The following is a 19,441-nucleotide window of genomic DNA, read 5'->3' as shown; positions in this document are numbered from 1 at the left end:
CTGCCTCAAGGCAGAGGGCGCTAGTGAGCCCACAGATTCTTGCGCTACCTACAATCTTCTTCGTGCTTGTTTATATTTCCTTTACAATCCGCCTTATCAAAATGTAAGATTACATTTCCAAGCTGAGACAATTCGCAAATCTGGACTTTCAATCAAAACATTTTTGACAGTCTGGGCATTTTTGTCCAGAAGGATCTTCTTTATTGAAAACATTTGTTTTAATATTGGATTTGAACGGTAAAAGGGTTTACATACCACCTGACAAATGGATTTTGTGTTGAAGTAAAGGTAAGACCATAAACTTTTATTATTTCTAGTTAGAAATAAGCTCAATTGGAATAAATTTTAACCTCAAATTAAATATGGGTCACGTTTGTGTGAAGAATGCTGATATGAGATATAAAACACAACGCATTGTCTGCATATGCATACATTAGAGAAGTTTAGAATAATAAATAAATAAGCTTATTTTATAGAGACTACAAAAGCTCAGTCATCTTTTCCAATAAGACATTTTGGAAGCGTAACTGTGTTGAAGTTAAACACATAGTGTTTGTTGATCTAGTTCAGGGGTTGGATAAAATGCCATGTCTCCCCTATGTCTGCTCCTCAAATCAAACCACTAACAAAATCTTCACAGTTCCTACGATGCATTGAACCTGTGCTGTCTGCAGGACGTGGTGATCCAGCTGAGCGACCTCCTGAACTTCATCCAGGCGTTTCTGTCAGAATTGATCTCTGAGGAGCTGCCAGAGTGGAAGCAGAGGCAGCAGATCGCCTGCATCGGAGGTCCGCCCAACGCCTGCGTGGACCAGCTGCAGAACTGGTAAAAGTGGTCACCTACCGCCTCAGAGATAACTAAATGCATGTGAGCCCAGCCCCCTCATCATCCTCCTCCTGCTCTTCCTTGCTCAGGTTCACAGCAGTAGCAGAGAGTCTGCAGCAGGTTCGTCAGCACCTGAAGAAGCTGCAGGAGCTGGAGCAGAAGTTTACCTACGACAGCGACCCCTTCTCACAGAAGAAAGCTTTCCTGGAGGCCCGAGCCCTCGAGCTCCTCAAGAACCTCTTGTCCAAGTAAATAAAGCCTTCACACAAGCTACTGATCACCTTACTATTGATTATCAGGCATGTTTATTATACAGTGCTGTTTTCAGAGCCAGTACAATCTAAAAACTCATACTTTGTGTAGCTCTCTGGTTGTAGAGAGGCAGCCCTGCATGCCCACCCACCCACAGAGACCCCTGGTGTTGAAAACCGGTGTCCAGTTCACTGTGAAGCTTCGGTAAGAACACAACACACCTGACTCCAAATTGAGTTTTATGCCAGAACCATGAACTTAAAAATACTTTTCTGTAAGTCCCATTGCTTCTTCTGACCTTGGCTAGCTGGCAGGCGGGGCTAATATACCGCCCGTACTTTGACAACACAGAAGCTGGAATAACAACAGAAGGGCTGTGCAGCTGTTGTCACAGTGTCACAAAGCTTTGTGTTTTCAAACTGTGTTTAGTTCGTCAATGTCAAGTGAGAATTGCAGCAAATGTTTTTACTGATCAGTGTCAACGTCATGTTTCAGCTAAGGGTCTTGTTTCCTCTTTGTTCAGTTTCCTGGTGAAGCTGCAGGAGTTTAACTACCAGATCAAAGTCAAGGCGCTATTTGATAAGTACGTTGGTCTGATGTTCATCCCCCCCTGCTATAGATAACAGTTTGAACATGTTCCTAAATAAATCTCATACCTTATTCTTTTTTGCAGGGACGTTACAGAGAAGAAAGGGTATGTGTCCAAACTATTCACACATATTTGAATGTATTAAAGTTGTATAAACAACCACAACATCTGCTGATGACACTTCCATTCGTATTATAATTAGTGAGTATTAAAACTCAGGAGAATGAGTTCTCTTCTCACTCTGGAAAATGTTTAATGCTGGAAACATTTTAGTGAGCCTCTCCTGATTGATTGATTTCCGGTGTAATACCAGGTTTCGGAAGTTCAACATTTTGGGAACAAACACCAAAGTCATGAACATGGAGGAGTCAAACGGCAGCCTGGCAGCGGAGTTCAGACACTTGGTAAGGCCAGGTTTATTTTAGTTGTCCCTGCTCTGTTGATGTCTCCTCTCTCCCGTAGTGTGTCCTCTCTCTCTCTCCCTGTACCTTTCAGCAGGTTGCCCTGGCTCTGGAGCTCTATGTTTCTGATGAGCAGTCACCAGCCACATCAACCTGATCAGTGTTTGATTGTTTGTTGTGTCTTGTTGCTTTTCTTCTTTCCTCTCTCCTCTATCCTCTCACCCCAACCGGTTGAGGCAGAAGGCCGCCCACCAAGAGCCGGGGTCTGTCTGAGGTTTCTTCCGTTAAAGGGAGCTGCCCTCCCCTCTGTTGCCAAGTGCTTGCTCAAGGGGGATTTGTTGGGTTTTTATTCATTACTTAGGGTTAGCTAGTGCATAAACAATTTTACCCAATGTTATTGTTTTTCTGAACGTGAAGCCTTTGTGTAAACAACGTCTTGTTATAAAAGATGTCTCTAACGTTCTCTTGTTGTTCGTGCAGCAACTGAAAGAGCAGAAAGTGGCTGGGAACAGAACAAATGAGGTAAGAGCCTGTGAGACTCTGAGGGCCTTGAAAATGACAGATTGAAGCAGGTTTTCCAAATCAGGTTTCAGCAGGTGCACTATACTGTAACTGTGTTTAGATATGGCAGACCTCCTTGTTTTAGAGTCAGTTGATTCTCAAGGAGTTGTGTGCTGCCTAAGAGTGTGTGAAGTGTCAGTGTGTCTGTGTGTGTGGGTCCAGGGTCCTCTAATTGTCACAGAGGAGCTTCACTCACTCAGCTTCGAGTCCGAGCTGCAGCTCAACCAGTCTGGACTCAACATCAAACTGGAGGTGAGAAACGCATCCAAACACAACATCTGTGTTCAGATTAAAGTTATAAATCTTTCAGGAAGTGAATTACAATGTGTCTCTGGTCAGAAAACATACTTCTTCTCAGTGAGACCTGGACAAAGCTAAATGATAGAAGAGGCTGAATTCCTTCTGCTTATTTTGTTGTTGTTGTTGTTGTAGGCCATGTCTCTGCCTGTGGTGGTCATCTCTAATGTCTGTCAGGTGCCCAGGGGGCGGGGCCCCGCCCCCATCCTCTGGTACAACATGCTGACCACCGAGCCCAAGGTGAGGGCACACACACACACACACACACACACACACAGGGTCAGATACTGCATGTACTGATTGGAGCCAAACCAATATATTTACAGAGTCTGTGTTGATAGTAGCAGATATCGGCTCATCACTGATATGCTGGTAATGCAGGCACTAAATCTGAGCAAGTTTTGGTTTTATTTGTTTTTTTTAATTATTATTGCAGTAAAGATGAATCTTATTTTATATTGACCTTCATTGTCATTTATATTATTGTTCAGCTGTAATTTTTTTTTTTTTTTATTACAGCTGTTTAAAAAAATAATTTACATTGTCTTCATTTAAGAAAATGTAAATGCATAAAATGTGTATTGGCTGGTATCAGTCAGGCTCTTTTGTGGACCAGGTAATGGAGTTCTTTGTTTTTTCTCTGCTCTCCACGTCCTCAGAACCTGAAGTTTTTCCTGTCGCCTCCGCCGGCGAAGTGGTCTCAGCTGTCCGAGGTTCTCAGCTGGCAGTTCTCCTCTGTCACCAAGCGAGGCCTGAACCAGGAACAGCTCAACATGCTCGCTGACAAGCTGCTCGGTCAGAAATGCAACAAAAAACACGGCTGATACCACGCATCCAGAAACAGTGCTAGTATCTGCAAAAACATGGATGTATCTGAATCCAGTCTGAGTCCTCAGGCTGCTTTTAACCCTCTCCATGTCAAAAAGCCAAACCAATGTTAGCCCTGGTTGTTGTTCTTTCTTTGTCCCACTCTTTCTGTTCCACTTAGCACTGAGAGACACCACATCCTGTCCCATTGTCACTGGATTTATCAGACAGTGTATAAAATCTTAATTAATGCACCTTTAAGACCTCAAAGAGAGCAACCTGAATATTTTATGTGTTTGTGTTTAGGAGCTAAAGCTCAGAGGAACCCAGATGGACAAATCCCCTGGACCAAGTTCTGCAAGGTGAGCGGTATCAGTCTGTGATATATATATATATATATATTCAGGCAATATAGGCATTTAAAATAAAAGTAAAACCTTTTCATCCAGCAGAGTGCCAATGAGAAAGCTTTCCCCTTCTGGCTGTGGATTGAAGGAATCCTGGACCTGATTAAAAGGCACCTGCTTTCCCTGTGGAACGACGGGTGAGCACTCAACCCCAGAGTGAAGAGGGAACATTTTTGGACAAATCCAGAGTGAATTGAAGCCAAATGTAGGAGTGTTTTTCTGTGTGTGCCACAGCTCTATCATGGGCTTCATCAGTAAGGAGCGGGAGAAGGCTCTGCTGAGCGACAAGTGTCCGGGCACCTTCCTGCTCAGGTTCAGTGAGAGCAGCAAAGAGGGAGCCATCACATTCACGTGGATTGAGCATGACGTGCATGGTGAGCGCAGAGAGCGAGAAGAAGTGTCTCCACAGCCACATTCAGTGGTGCAGAATGAAAAGGCCGGTTTGGAGCATGGTTTAACACGCTTCTTATGTTGATAAGAAAAATCATCCAAATGTCAGAGATTTCTTTACGATTATAAAATTCACAGGATAGTTGGCTCTGTGACTTTTACACTGACAACAGAGCTGGACGTACTCAGATCTTTCAGTACAAGTAGCAGTACCACACTGAAAATACCTTAGTACAGTCCATTCATCCATTATCTATACCGCTTATTCCTGAATAGGGCTGTGGGGGGCTGGAGCCAATCTCAGCTGACAGTGGGTGAGACACTTAGAGACAGGCAAATACACACACTGCAGCCTAGACTGCATGTCTTTGGACTGTGGGAAGAAGCTGGCGCACCTGGAGAGAACCCACACAGGCACAGGGAGAACATGCAGACTCTGCACAGAAAGGCCCCGGGTCGGCTGGGACTCAAACCTGGAACCTTCTTGCTATGAGGCGACAGCACTAACCACTGTCCCACCATGCCACCCACTTCAGTACAAACCTGGATTTAAAACTTTTCTTGAGTAAAACTATTATCACCAAAATGTACTCATTCAGCTTACTGCATTAATGTTACTGATCACGTTCACTGCTGTAGCTGTTTAATGTGCTGCCTTTAACTGTGTGCAGCACTTATAAGATTTCACGTGTTTTTAACTCCCTGGTTTTGACAATGGATTTTTCAGTGAATCCAAAACTTAATTTTTTTGTTTTGTTTACATGACAAAGTAGAAGAATTTATTCAACCTAAAGGACAACAATAATCATTAATTTAGACAGGAAATTGAGAGAGCAGAGGTTAAAGGACACTTAGAACTTTGTATCAGCAATAACATTTATCTGTCTCTACCCAGACAAGCCATTGTTTCACTCAGTGGAGCCGTACACAAAGAAGGAGCTGAGCGCTGTGTCTCTCCCTGACATAATCCGTACCTACAAGGTGATGGCCGCTGAAAACATCCCCGAGAACCCGCTCCGCTTCCTCTATCCCAGCATCCCCAAAGACAAGGCCTTCGGGAAGTACTACCCCAAACCTTCCGAGAGTACGACACCTGATTGCTGCGCACCGTCTCTAAACATTTTGTACAAACTTTAGCTTGCCTTCTTAAAGTTAGATTGGTGTCTAATTGACTTTCAGCTCCCGAGCCGATGGACGTGGAGAACACAGACAAGAGCGGCTACATGAAGACAGAGCTCATATCTGTTTCAGAAGTGTAAGCAAAGAAAATACACTGATGGTCAATAATGTGATATATGTTAATAGTAAGAGACAGAGCAGAGGTAATGCCCACGTGTATCTGGTGCAGACATCCATCCAGGCTGCAGGACAACATGATGCCCATGTCTCCTGACGACTACAAGGTTTTGGAGCAGTACGTCGGGCACAGAGACATCGACGCTGTGGTGAGCAGCGCACTTACTGCACCACAGCAGATCACCGCTGCATGTTGCTTTAAATGCTGACATCTAGAGTCCTGGACGGGTCCAGCAGCCCAGTAAATGACTCAGCCAGTACATGATAAAAATACTTTTAAATACTTGCAGAATAATTTAGGACTTTTTCCCCTTCTGAGTTTGGCATTTTAACAAGCTTAGCTACAACCTTAAGTATTTTTCACCTCAGGTATTTTTTTGTTTTTCACATCTAACTACTGAAAAAACATGGGCGACCTAGACCCACTACTTTACCTGAATGTACCCTGTGTTACACTGTGTAAAGGGAAACACACACTGGCTGCATCCCGATGTGAAACAGTAGCAGGTTTATCACTCAGCTACAATAGCTTACAAGTATGTGTGACACTGTACCGAAGCAACATCCCAGTATTATTCCAGACGTGTTAGGCTGAACATAAGATGGTTTTCTTTCTACTGCCACCGGCCTGCGTCTAATTGTTCAACTGTCAGAAATATTGTACTCAGCTGTTCTGTCTGAGGTCTGTTGTGCAGCTGTAAATCTCGCTGTCTGTCTTTGTGTCGTTTTTCTCGCTGTGCTTTCAGACCAACAATCTGATTGGATTTGACCAGTTTGACATGCAGGTAGATGCAGCTCCACTGGACATTCTACCATAGTACTGCATGTAGTATTACATCATAATTATTACACATCACTAACAGCTTTCACTCAACCATCACCATTGTTCAGCATGGCTTTACACAGGGCTCAGTTTCTTCTACATGAGCTGTCCTGGAAGACACGACCCATCCTTTTCTTTTACATTACTACTGCTTCTGTCTTTGCAGCTGCTTTTCCTCTGAGAAAGATTAAATGTTGACAAACTTTTTAATCTGCACTAACTGACTGACCTGATGTCTCTGTTGTTTTTTAGATGAGTGCAGACTTTCCTGACCAAGAATGAAGATCAAGAAGATCTTAAATTCATTCACTTCATGCTGTACTTTTTTTCAGACGTTCTAAGATCTTGGTTGCTCATCTATCACGCTCTTAGTGGTCTAGTAGAGACCTTCAGACTCCCTGGACAGTTATGGACACGGTACAGTGAGCAGTCACCTTGCAGGAGCAGTGACAGGGCTGGGTCAAGATTGATGTTACATGGGGAGCCTTCTGACTTCTTTTATTGTTATGCAAAAATCAAATGTCATACTGAGTTGATTTTAAAATTGAAAATGTATATAGACAAGCAAAAAACCAAAACTAAACTCCACATTCTAGGTAGGATTAAACTCACAGAGCAGAGCAGGTGAGTCCAGTCAAATTTAGCTGTGGGATCTGTCCCTTTTATTTGTGTAATAATATTTTTTTTCTATTAAATGTGAACTTAATCACAACTGTGTGAAAATTAACAATGTGAATCTATTAAAAAAAAAAAAATGCAGCCACTCCAGCTAAACAATAGCGGAAATTTACTATGAAAACACACCAGGAAATTATTAAAGGAATATTAAAAATATTATTGTTTCTAGGAAATGTAAACATCTTTGTGTTACCCTAAATGTATATGTGGATGTTTCACAGTCAACTCGAGCCTTTTATTTAAACTATCTATGAAACGATCATTTTCACAAGGGTTGTAACGTTTGAAATAGTGACACAGTTAAATCATTTCATAAGTCAGTTTTGTTGATTTTTGAAGAAAGCTGTTGATGATTTTTTTGGTGTAGAATATGGGGGCGACTGTGGTTCAGTGGTCAGAGAAGCCGTCTCCCAACCGGAGGGTTGGAGATTCAAATGGTGGTGACTGCAGTCTGCATGTTGAAGTGTTCTTGAGCAGACACTGAACCCCAAAGTTGCCCCTGATTGTTAGAGCCATCGGTGTGAGTTGGCGCTGCAGATGGCTCCCCTGGTTCTGTATGGGAAACAAATTCCTTGTGTGTGTGTAACATCGCCAAATAAAGTGTGATTATTATATCAGACTTTTTTATTGAGCATTTTCAACAAAGACTAAATGAACCCATGACATCAAGTGTGGAACACTTCAAACAAATAATCAGCTTCTTTAAACACCTAATTTAAGAAAATATAAATAAAATGCTTCATCAGCACACATACTTCAGTTCACATTTCATAATGCTTGTGCGATAATCTTATATAATATTTACGATCTTAATAATAATAATTATTACTGCACTGCCAAACTTTTCACTTGTTTTTATAATGTTCAGAAATGTCTTGTTGAGAATAGGGAGTTTGCAGTTTTAAGCAGTTAAACTTTGCACCACCTAAACCAACCACAAAAGGAAAAGGCTACTTACACGTTAATGCATAATAATTATCAACAATTCTACAACGTACTTGTATGAGCAATGCAACGCTGTCAAATAAGGAGTGTTTTTATTTTTTATTTTTGTGCGTGATTTCTCTGTTCATTACACGATCTATGTCGTTCATATAATCAACGCGAGATCATGGATGTATCGTGAGATTGATGGATTGAGCAGGTGCATTGTGGGAGCCGATTTCTGGTGCACGTCTCTGTCGGACTGTTTTTCTTTTTAAAAAAATATTTTAAAATGTTAGGGGTGGTCGACTTTTTATAGGAAAATCGAAAAGGATTATTTCCACTTGCAGTAGCTTGCGCGGACTCTAAGATGGAAGCCGGCGAAGGTAAAAGACGGATTTATTGAGCTAATATCGCTATCCTAGAGGAGACTATGTTAATGCTGGTAATTAGCCTTAGCTGCTAAAGTAAATATAGAAGTGTTTATTATAGCATTATTTTATGTAACGTTAACTGGTTGGGAGCTGTTGTCTTATGAAAAAGACGTCAGTCAGCACGAAGAAATGAGCTATGTAACAAATGAAAGACGTATGTTTCGAAGCTGTTAGTGGGTATTTAAATCCATGAAAAAAAATGTTTGGCTACCCTTCCATAATGTTGTCAGTGAGCTAGCAATGTAGCGCCACTTAATCCCAAATTATTCCCCCCGTGTCAGTTATCTGACAGGGACCTCTCAATGTCAGAGATATTTTCAAGCAAAGGTCATGAGAATTGTTGCTGCTTTTTAGAGCTTTGACGATTACACTGACAGCAAAGCATCTGTGTTTGAGAGCAAATCCTATGTGGTTTATGTGAGATGGACTCCACAGCATCGTTTCGTTACAGTAGTGTTTACAGTGACACACTAATGCGTGTCACTGTAAACAAGGGTATACTGATGTTCAGAAGTTGATGACCTGCTGCCTCTGCCAGGTGTCAGCAGTGCCACGCCCACAGAGGAGATGAACGGAGCTGGAAACCTGATGGATTTCCTGGACGAGCCTTTTCCTGACGTGGCCACGTATGAAGACTTCCACACCATCGACTGGCTGAGGGAGAAATCCAGAGACACGGATCGCCACCGCAAGGTTTGACCACATTTTCTCTCTGTATATATGTGTATATATTATATTTTGTGCATGTTTCTTATTTGGCTGTTTTAGTTTTGTTATTGCTTTTTTCTGTACCTGCAGCAAACGTTATTATGGTGCTACTGATATAAACCTGATGAAAATGGTTCATGAAAAACTGGTTCAGTTTGGCCTTGTTCCTAAGCAAACAAACTAGGAGCATTGCTAATGGGAGAGACAATTTGTCAGTGCTCACAGTGAAAAGTTTGGCAAGATGTGCATATGTTTCCCCAGGCCCCTTGACATTTATTGGTGGTTTGACAAGAGGATCTGGTTTGTCTCCTTGAAAGTTGTTTGACCACTCTTTCTGGGATAAAAACCAAAACAGTGTTGCAGTGGTGACTCATCCTGCTGACACACCATTAGTTGAATAAACAGATGGAAGCCAAAGGGGTTTTCTTTTGAAAACAGATCTCTGTGTGAATGAGATTCATGCAGCAGCTGACAGTGAAGTTCATCTAATGAAGTATGTAGTCCTCTTAAGTGAGGGCCGTTGCATATTAGTGCAGACTCTATGAATGAATAACACTTGTTTCCCCTTGTTGTCTGTCTGCCAGATCACCAGTAAGAGTAAAGAGTCCATCTGGGAGCTGATCAAGAGCCTGCTGGATGCTTGGTCAGGATGGGTGGTAATGCTGCTCATTGGCCTCCTCTCAGGTCAGTCAGAGAAGAGGATGCACACCGTTTCCTTTAATGTCAACTTTTCACAGCTTTTACATGTTGGTGAAGAAGTACACAACACAAAAGAGAACAGAGAAAACTATGCACCACTTGGGTCTTGGTTAAAATGAAATCAGCAGCTGAACATCTGATGTAAAAGGTTTTTCATTCTAACATTTTTATATTGTTATTATGCTTTTATTGACTTCCAGCAAAGTCAGAACAAATTTGTGTTATCTTATAATAATAATATTATATTATTATCTTTTTCCTGACCGTGGGATGAAAATGCACAGTATTTGTATATTGAAACAACTGCAAGAGCTTGTGTTTGTAATAATCATCTCTCCGTGAAAAACTTTATGGTCCAGGTGTACTGACGTGCCCTGGTGTTCACAGGCACACTGGCCGGAGTTATCGACCTGGCCGTGGACTGGATGACAGACCTGAAGGAAGGAGTGTGTCTGTCAGCCTTCTGGTACAGCCACGAGCAGTGCTGCTGGACGTCCAATGAGACGACGTTTGACGACCGAGACAAGTGTCCACAGTGGCAGAAGTGGGCTGAGCTGATGACTGGCCACACTGAGGTCAGACCCGGCTCTCACCACAGACAGTCGTTATTAGAAAGATAGATGAGTTCAACCAAAAACTGTACATATTCCCTTTATCTGCTCATTTTGTTAGCAAGGTAAAAATCTACTGCTACTACTACTTAGTGGTTTTCATGGAGAGAAGCGAGTGAGTGAGTGAACAAAGGAGACAGGAGAAGAGTGATTCATCTTTTTGTGACTGCTTCAGGGAGCAGGAGCGTACGTGTTGAACTACTTCCTGTACATTCTGTGGGCACTTCTGTTTTCCTTCCTGGCGGTGTCGCTGGTGCGAGTCTTTGCTCCATACGCCTGCGGTTCAGGAATCCCAGAGGTCAGATATCAACTGAACATGTTACAGGCATTCGTGCAGGTCTATAACAGGCCTGCGTAAGCAGCCTGACACTTGATACCAAAACACCTTTTACTGACTAAATGAACTGAGGAAAAAACGTAAAAAAATATTAATCAGTGATGAACGTAACTGTTAGTTGCAGCCCTTTCTTATTGTCATTTTCTGCATTTGGAAACTTAAAAACTCATCACACATGTTGTTGCTTGTGGCAGATCAAGACGATCCTCAGTGGCTTCATCATCCGAGGCTACTTAGGGAAATGGACCCTGCTCATCAAGACAGTCACCCTGGTCCTGGCTGTGTCCTCAGGTCTCAGCCTGGGGAAAGAGGGTCCTCTGGTCCATGTGGCCTGCTGCTGTGGAAACCTCTTCTGCAGCCTCTTCTCCAAATACAGCAAGAACGAGGGCAAGCGGCGAGAGGTGCGCTGTTGAGAAGAAAGCAAGATGTACTACACAGTGTGAAACTGAAAAATAGAGCAGATAAAATGCAAAAAAAGGGAACTGTGTTCTGGATGTTTCTGTAGTTGCTTCTGTTGCTGGCCATGACTTCTAATGTTTCTGTGGAGGGATGGAGTACTTCAACATGGCAAATAGCAAATTTTAGACCACATTTATTCTTATAACTGTCTTAAAATCGAGATGAATTGTTATGTCCTGCAGGTGTTATCGGCAGCAGCAGCTGCTGGCGTGTCTGTGGCCTTTGGAGCGCCTATTGGAGGAGTCCTGTTCAGCCTGGAAGAGGTTTGTTATAAAACCTGTTTGTGTGTGAGTGAGGCTGTAGGCATTTTTCTTTGCCTACAGCTTTTATTAATTCATCTAAAATCTCTTGATGTTTCTCCTAATGATCTCCTGTGCAGGTCAGTTATTATTTCCCTTTGAAGACCCTGTGGCGTTCATTCTTTGCCGCTCTGGTCGCTGCTTTCACGCTGCGCTCCATCAACCCGTTTGGCAACAGCCGTCTGGTGCTGTTTTACGTGGAGTACCATACTCCGTGGTACATGGCCGAGCTCGTCCCCTTCATCCTGCTGGGCGTGTTCGGCGGCCTCTGGGGAACCCTCTTCACTCGGGCCAACATCGCCTGGTGCCGGCGGAGGAAGACCACCCAGCTGGGGAAATACCCTGTCCTGGAGGTCATCGCAGTGACTGGCATCACCGCCGTGCTGGCATACCCCAACCCATACACCCGCTGCAGCACCAGCGAGCTCATCGCTGAGCTCTTCAATGACTGCGGCGCGCTGGAGTCCTCCCAGCTCTGTGATTATATTAATAATCCCAACATGAGTCGGCCGGTGGACGACATCCCAGACCGACCGGCAGGGCCTGGGGTCTACAGTGCCTTGTGGCAGCTTGCCCTCGCACTCGTCTTCAAGATCATCATCACCATCTTCACTTTCGGCATGAAGGTCAGTATAACTTTATAACAGTTTGCACTTCCATATCGATTTTGTTTTTGCTCTTGCATATGCATCTTGACATGCAGTCGAGTGGAAAGCTAATTCTTAGCAGTGTTTGCAATCCAAGCTCAAAAAGCCTTGCTTGTTGCCTCTTCAGATCCCGTCAGGTCTTTTCATTCCCAGCATGGCGGTTGGAGCAATTGCCGGGCGGATCGTCGGGATTGCTGTAGAGCAGATGGCGTACCACCACCACGACTGGATCATCTTTAAGAACTGGTGCCGGCCCGGTGCAGACTGCGTCACACCAGGACTCTATGCCATGGTGGGGGCCGCCGCCTGTCTGGGTGAGATTAAGTTCTGTTCTCTCTCTGCACATACTTGGGTGATCAGACTTGGAACGTGTTCAGGGGTAGGGTTGTAGCGGTAACCCGGTATTACAGTATGCCATGATATGAAAATTGATGGTTTTCATACCATGCACATTTGTTAATTAGCAGTACTGGGAAAAAAATCCCACAATGCATGCACACCTTTTTCCCTGACTACCTGTCAGATTCTGCAACAGGCACTGCAGCAGACAAATGGCAAAGAGGAGGAAGCTGATGGTCCGTCACCAAACTCCATCCAGTGAAAAATGAATTAATATCAGCCGTACAGGGTTACTTTGGATATACCAAAAACAAGAATATAACAGTAGGATATATATAGTATAACATTTGTCTGCATTGAGTAGCCTACTTCTACCTTCAACACTTCAAGCACATTTTCATGATAATATGAAAATGTACCTAACATTTTCATTGCAGGACTTCTAACAGAGTAGGGTTCTTTTATGTGTGGTATTTGTACTTGTACTGAAGTAGAGGATGTGTATACTTCCTCTACTACTGGTGCTAACATGCTTCAGTTATAGAACATGTCATCCATATATTCATGTTTATTATTTAGAGTCAGTCTAGCTGCAGTCCAGCTCAGTCACCTGCAATAAAAAAATTTTTTGTTTTCATTCTTGTGAGGGTCATTGTTCCTGATAATAATTGTGTAATATCATGTACTGAAATACCATGAAACCGTGATATTTTCTGAGGCGGTTATCATACTGTGAAAATCTCATACCGTTGCAACCCTGTCCAGGGGTCTTGGGAAGCCCTGCAGAAACCTGGTATAATTACTACAGTGGCACACTCCAGGTTCAGTATTTCTTGACCCCCCCTCGCATGTACTGGCTGTCAATGAGTGTTCTGTCATCTCCGCCCTGGATCCTGACTGAACCTCTCCTATAATAAAGCAGCTGCAATTGTGTCCTTTCAGGCGGGGTGACCAGGATGACCGTCTCCCTCGTGGTCATCATGTTCGAGCTCACTGGCGGATTGGAGTACATCGTCCCCCTGATGGCCGCAGCTGTCACCAGTAAGTGGGTGGCGGACGCCTTCGGGAAGGAGGGCATCTATGAGTCACACATCCAGCTCAATGGATACCCTTACCTGGATGTCAGGGACGAGTTCACCCACCGTACTCTGGCCACAGATGTGATGCGGCCCCGCAGGAATGACCCCCCTCTGGCTGTCCTAACCCAGGACACCACCACAGTGGAGGATGTCGAGACTCTGATCAAAGACACAGATTATAATGGCTTCCCTGTGGTCGTGTCCCGAGAATCGGAGAGGCTCATCGGCTTTGTCCAGCGCCGGGACCTCACCCTTGCCATCAGTAAGTCAGTTCAGTTTTCATTTGGTGACAGTTGTCTTTATCATTTATATTTGATTGCTTTTGCTATATGAATAAATACACAATTCCTTTTGTGAAGTCTTGGCTGTCCCGAGTTCAGGATTTTTCTAAATGAAGATGCGTTTTACTCTAGACAGCTTGAAAGTGTGATTTAACAGGATAAAATTGCATCTCTCAAGAATACTGAAAATCAGCGACACCCCCCTCAGATGTTTTAACAGCCGTCTCCCCTCTGTCCATCTACAGAAAACGCCCGTCAGAAGCAGGACGGCGTGGTGAGCAGCTCCGTGGTCTACTTCACCGAAGATGCGCCGCAGCTGCCAGCCAGTAATCCGCAGCCACTGAAGCTGCGACGCATCCTGAACCTCAGCCCCTTCACAGTCACCGACCACACGCCCATGGAGACGGTGGTGGACATCTTCCGCAAGCTGGGCCTGCGCCAGTGTCTGGTCACCAGGAGCGGGTAAGAGCATGGCGCACACCAGAGCCAACTCATGCTTCATTAGGAAGGCACAGACAGAAAAGTTACTGTCTTTGTACATTTATTACTTCTTTACTCATCAGTACATCACTTCAATCAGTAGTGTACTCTAAGTAGTGACTGGAAACTGTGACTTACCTCTCTGCGTCTGTTCAGGCGCCTCCTGGGCATCATCACCAAGAAGGATGTCCTGCGACACATGGCTCAGATGATGAACCAGGATCCTGAGTCCATCATGTTCAATTAGCAGCTGAGACAGGCTTCACTCCTTCAGCAGTATAAATAGGTGAAACTGGTGTGACACTACTATACTACAACCTATGAACTATCTCCCCACCTCCTGTTGTAAACACAGCAGCACTGCACCATGTGTTTCCAGTATAACTGCACGGGAATATTTTCAGTTCAAAGCACCCAGTGACAAAATGCTTCTGCTTCAGATCCATTGTTTTAATATTTAAAATCCTCAGAAGATCAGTTGTTTGCGGGCTGAATAGAAAAGCAGAGTGTGTTTATTGTTCGGGTTCACCTGCTTTCAGATTTTGGTTCTTCCACAGTAAATACAGGCTGTAGCTCTGTCTGCAGGGTTTGGTCATAAAGTGGTACTCAGGCATTAATGAAAAAATTTTTTTTGAAAAAATGGGACCAGATACAGTATGAGAGGTGTTTAAGACTGCTGCACTTTCAGTTTGGGTTATTTTGTTACACTATGTGCTGCTGCCATATTTATAATAATACTGCCTGTGTCAATGTTCATTTGTATTAGTGGCACCATACAATGTTTCCGTTACTGATGGCAGAAAGTGATACGTGCTGCGTGTCGCTGTCTACACCGCTAAATGTTTTAGTATCCGGTATTCCTTGATTTGTATCTGAAGGTTTTAGAGAGCCTTAAGATGTGATTGTAGTCAAGCAATGGAGGTCTGCCTGGTTCTCTGTAGAAACACATACGTTTATTCATAATTCACACCCCTGCACACTATAGGTTTTGATACTGATATGATGTGGATCAGGTACAAGTTGCAGATTGGTACTGGCATCAGGGCAGAAATAGTCAGATCAGTGCATCCATGCAGTATTTTTAGTCAGCAATACTGGCTTTTTTCAAAATAGCTAATTTATTCGCTTTTCTAGTGATGTGATATACAGACAAAACAAGATGACACTGTTGTCTGCGTTTCTCTTAAAACCATATTTTCAGCTTCCCAGCAGAGGAACTACAGGTTGGCTTTCTCAGATCAGCCACTTGGGGCTGTTTTCCAGCCACCGCCTAATCAAAGACTAATCTTGTTGCCATCTTGAAGCCTTCTTTAAAAAGTCTGTCAAACATGAAGAGAAACTTTGAAATGGAAGGAGCAAATGGTGACCCTGTCAGAGTTTTGATGAATATTGTTCTAGTTTTCAGAGTCCTCATAGGGAGGCGGTTGCTTGCAGAGCTGTGGCCTATGATTGGTTAACCATCAGCGTCGTCATGTCTCAAGTATTTCACTAGGACCTAGACTACACTCATACTGGTTTAGAGGTAAAACTAGTGGAAGAGGTTGTATTCTGCTTTTTCAAGTGTGTGCGTGTGCGTGTGCGTGTGTTTAGACAGGGACCGACGCAGGGAAAAATACAGTAGAAAAGCAAAGTGGAACGGACCAGATCAGTCCTTCAAGGATGCTCCAGGTTACTGCTTGTTATGTTCCTGTGGTGTGTGTGACTTAGGATCTGGGATTAACAACCAGCTATTTCACCACATTTCCTTTGTGATAATCTGCATGAAATCACCTGTGTAGGGGCCTTTAAAAATAGATTCAGAGCCAGTAACCGAGTCTGATCTCATACACCTTTCAGCTAAGCAACCAATGCTACCATTGGCACCTGTTAACACAATAATATTAGTAACATTGTACCTCTGCTGTTTGTGACACAAAAAGCTAAATATTACTTTGAGGAGTCAGGATGCCTGTATTCAGCCAGGCAGCTGCTGGCGCATCATTAAAATGAAGGAAAACCACAACAAATGACAGAAGCTTATTTAAAGTTGCTAATACTTTCATATGTGGACAATGGAAAAGGTTATAATCTCTTAAAAATATCAAGACTGCACAGAAATAATTTGTTGTTCAGTTGTTTTTGTGTCCTGCTAGTGTTTTTAACCCCTCGGTCACTTCCTGTGTCGTGGTGTGTACTGTAGTCAGAGCTGCTCACGGTTCATGAAAACTGGAAAATGTAGAAACACACTCCATGTTTTTAAATGCCAAGAGACTGTATTCATGTATTGATTTTTTTAATTTAATTACTAGTGTTGAGCTGAAGTAATTTTTTATTTTTAACCCTAAATATTTATCAGCGGTACTACTCATATTTGCACTTTGTGAATAAAGTCATGATTGAAGTTCAGATGGTGAATAAAGATGCCTCAGACCAGAGTGTGTACATGTTTACTTTTTACTCTTGATGATTTGGTGCCAGATGCATCATGATTGCCACATGCTCATTGTTAGCTTCTATTGTTTTCAATGTAATACAGGACACAGATGAGTTACACATCACTGTTTTCAGTTTTAATTTAGATTTTACATACCACTCCAACTTTTTCTAAGTTGTGGTTGTAGTGAAATAGAGGTATAAAGTAGCAGAAAACGGAAATACTCAAAATACAAATATCTCAAGTGTGTACTTGAGTCAATGTAGCTGGTTTCCACCACAGTTAGCCCTGCCGGGGAACGTGGTGTTGCTCCCTCCTGCCTACAGAGGTCACCGTTCTGCATCTTCCATGATTGCAGAATGTACGGTGTCCGCCAAGGGACAAGCCAAGCCAAATAATTTTGACATTTTTAATTATAATGAATGATTAGTGAGTGGCCACCTGAGGCTTTGAAATGCTGATATGCCTTGATGATTAATTTAATACAAAGTAGTTTGATAAACCTCAAGTGACTGAATAATTGCTGGGCTGTAGCGGTAGTTTGTGGCCGGAGCCAGCATCGCCACTTTTGACTTTTTTTTTTTCCTGGGAACGATTCGGTCCATCCGGTGAGTGAATGTATAACGGATCACTGAATTAATAACTAATTAATTAACCCGCTAGAAGCAGGTTAGTCAAGTTCAAACTACCGGTTCTTCTCTGTTGTCGTTGTGAATATACTGACCTGACTTAGCTCACTTAGCTAACACCAGCTTGACTATTTTGGATAAAAGCTGTGGCTAGTGGCGAACTAGCAGGAGAAGCTATCAGCTGCATAAACTGTTCTGATATTTAACGTTCACATTTACGAGCGCAGTTACGTCACCTGCAATCGGTTAGCTTCACTCAAAGTAGCATCTATAAGTAAGCAAGACAGCTTTCTCTCAAATACTGTAGCGATATATGTTTAGTTTCACCATTCAATCTCTAAGTGTGCTAAACTTCGCCTAATTGTCGCCTTTTTCTTGCTAAAAATTTGTTTTAGGAGAATGAAGTGCCATGCCCAAAGCAGCCCTTCATTGCAGGATGTTATGGTGTTCATTTCGCCACTGTTAGCTGCCTCTTAGACGTAGTAACTGGCGTATAACGGGGCCAGATCTTGCAGCAGGTCCTGTCAACTCTAAGGGCTTTGGTGGCCCAAACGTGAGGAGCCGGAACAGCTGGTGCCTGTTATTCCCCGTTCCAAGCAGCAGCAGCAGTCATGGAGGAAGAGGTCAGCATGGAGTATTTGTTGGATCAGGTGATGCAGAAGGACTTAGGCAAGAGGCTCCAGGTGGGCCAGGAAGTCATAGATTTCATTCTGGACGAGGAGAAGTCCCTACTGCTGGAGCAGGACCAGACCATGCTGGACCGGATGGTGGACGGGGTGGCTAGCTCCTGGGTCAACTCCAGCAACTTCAAGGTGAGGACAATGATATAATTTGAGAAGTAGAGATGTTCCTTACTAGGAGGTTTATAGTTTGAATCCTACACACTCCACCTCAACGTGAGGTGAAAAGAGATGCTCTTGGACAAGGCACTTCACTCTCAGCTGTTGCGTACTAGTTGCTGTGAGCACATGAAACTCTGTCCAACATTTCTGACAGCTGCTTAACTCTCCTTTTTCCTTTTATTGATAATCAAGGCTGAAATTTCTGATGCTGAAAAAATTGATTGATATTGACCAGGTTCAACTTTGATGATGGCTTGATTGTTGGAGTCGTGTATTATTTAAGAACACCAAACAATGGCTTTTCACAGCTGCAGTAATGACTAAAGATTGATTGTTTTATCAAAACTGCACACTGATATCTTCCTTTGCTGTCCTGGAAACGCAGCTTCCTCTGGTATTGATGTGCAGGGCTGTAATGGGGACGAGGCTCCCAGGCGAATGTGGCAGTGGCCATGAGCTTAATTTACCAGCACAATTAGCCCAGTTTCCCTCCCTCTGTGATTGAGCCAGCAGCAGGGAGGAGTGAGTTTTCAGAATTTCAGTGTTTCAGCATGTTGAAACAAGGTTCCTGCCTGCCTGTGCTGTGCTGTAATGTGCGCTGGTGGTAGTAAAATCCTTCAGATGTGTGTAGGTAAAGGATGGAAGAGAGCTGCTTCATGTGCCGTTAGTCTAATGGCTCTTGTTAATTGATTGGAGAGCAGCCAGCAGAGGAGCCAGGCCTGTCTCCTAAATTAAAAGTCAGTTGAGCTCTTGGTAAATGCAGACAGATTGTAAAATTCAGCATTCAGTACCACACTGAAATCTCTCCACTAAAAGTCCTGCATTCAAAACCATACTTAAGTAAAAGTGTGTAAGTATTATTACATTATTAATGTACTTTAAAGTACTCAGGCAGAAGTTGTCCCTGTGAGTATTTAACAGTTATACAGGATG

The 19,441-nt window shown here is 43.2% G+C and overlaps 3 protein-coding genes across 18 annotated transcripts in view; all 3 read left to right on the top strand.

The window, feature by feature from the left end:
- Window positions 1–7,583, top strand: part of stat1a (signal transducer and activator of transcription 1a) — a 15,720-nt gene extending 8,137 nt beyond the window's left edge. Inside the window, 17 exon segments of the mRNA XM_020592095.1 lie at window positions 675–826; window positions 916–1,074; window positions 1,190–1,282; window positions 1,602–1,661; window positions 1,752–1,772; window positions 1,981–2,071; window positions 2,549–2,590; window positions 2,792–2,881; window positions 3,062–3,166; window positions 3,586–3,721; window positions 4,040–4,095; window positions 4,183–4,277; window positions 4,375–4,514; window positions 5,426–5,614; window positions 5,710–5,785; window positions 5,879–5,975; window positions 6,902–7,583. Of these exon segments, the coding sequence (XP_020447751.1) occupies window positions 675–826; window positions 916–1,074; window positions 1,190–1,282; window positions 1,602–1,661; window positions 1,752–1,772; window positions 1,981–2,071; window positions 2,549–2,590; window positions 2,792–2,881; window positions 3,062–3,166; window positions 3,586–3,721; window positions 4,040–4,095; window positions 4,183–4,277; window positions 4,375–4,514; window positions 5,426–5,614; window positions 5,710–5,785; window positions 5,879–5,975; window positions 6,902–6,931 (1,632 nt within the window). The 3' untranslated portion in view covers window positions 6,932–7,583.
- An 851-nt stretch (window positions 7,584–8,434) lies between these two features.
- Window positions 8,435–17,038, top strand: clcn4 (chloride channel, voltage-sensitive 4). The gene is made up of 12 exons (XM_020592173.1): window positions 8,435–8,637; window positions 9,224–9,378; window positions 9,978–10,077; window positions 10,480–10,667; window positions 10,879–11,001; window positions 11,235–11,441; window positions 11,682–11,762; window positions 11,879–12,424; window positions 12,573–12,759; window positions 13,727–14,125; window positions 14,390–14,606; window positions 14,781–17,038. Exons 1-12 carry the CDS (start codon window positions 8,622–8,624, stop codon window positions 14,869–14,871), a joined length of 2,310 nt encoding a protein of 769 aa, XP_020447829.1. The 5' UTR covers window positions 8,435–8,621; the 3' UTR covers window positions 14,872–17,038.
- A 373-nt stretch (window positions 17,039–17,411) lies between these two features.
- The window catches only part of LOC109955629 (CLIP-associating protein 1-A-like), a 39,587-nt gene continuing 37,557 nt past the window's right edge, over window positions 17,412–19,441 (top strand). For 9 of the 16 annotated variants that reach the window (XM_020591973.1, XM_020591961.1, XM_020591965.1 and 6 more), the window contains exons 1-2: window positions 17,413–17,645; window positions 18,062–18,478. In XM_020591973.1, coding sequence (XP_020447629.1) covers window positions 18,278–18,478 — 201 coding nt within the window. In that variant the 5' untranslated portion in view covers window positions 17,413–17,645; window positions 18,062–18,277. The other 7 variants (XM_020591959.1, XM_020591957.1, XM_020591958.1 and 4 more) reach the window with 4 other exon arrangements.

Source organism: Monopterus albus, unplaced genomic scaffold (assembly GCF_001952655.1).
Source record: "Monopterus albus unplaced genomic scaffold, M_albus_1.0 scaffold16.1, whole genome shotgun sequence".
NCBI classification, from domain to species: Eukaryota; Metazoa; Chordata; class Actinopteri; order Synbranchiformes; family Synbranchidae; genus Monopterus; species Monopterus albus.
This window is presented reverse-complemented; position numbering and strand designations above follow the sequence as displayed.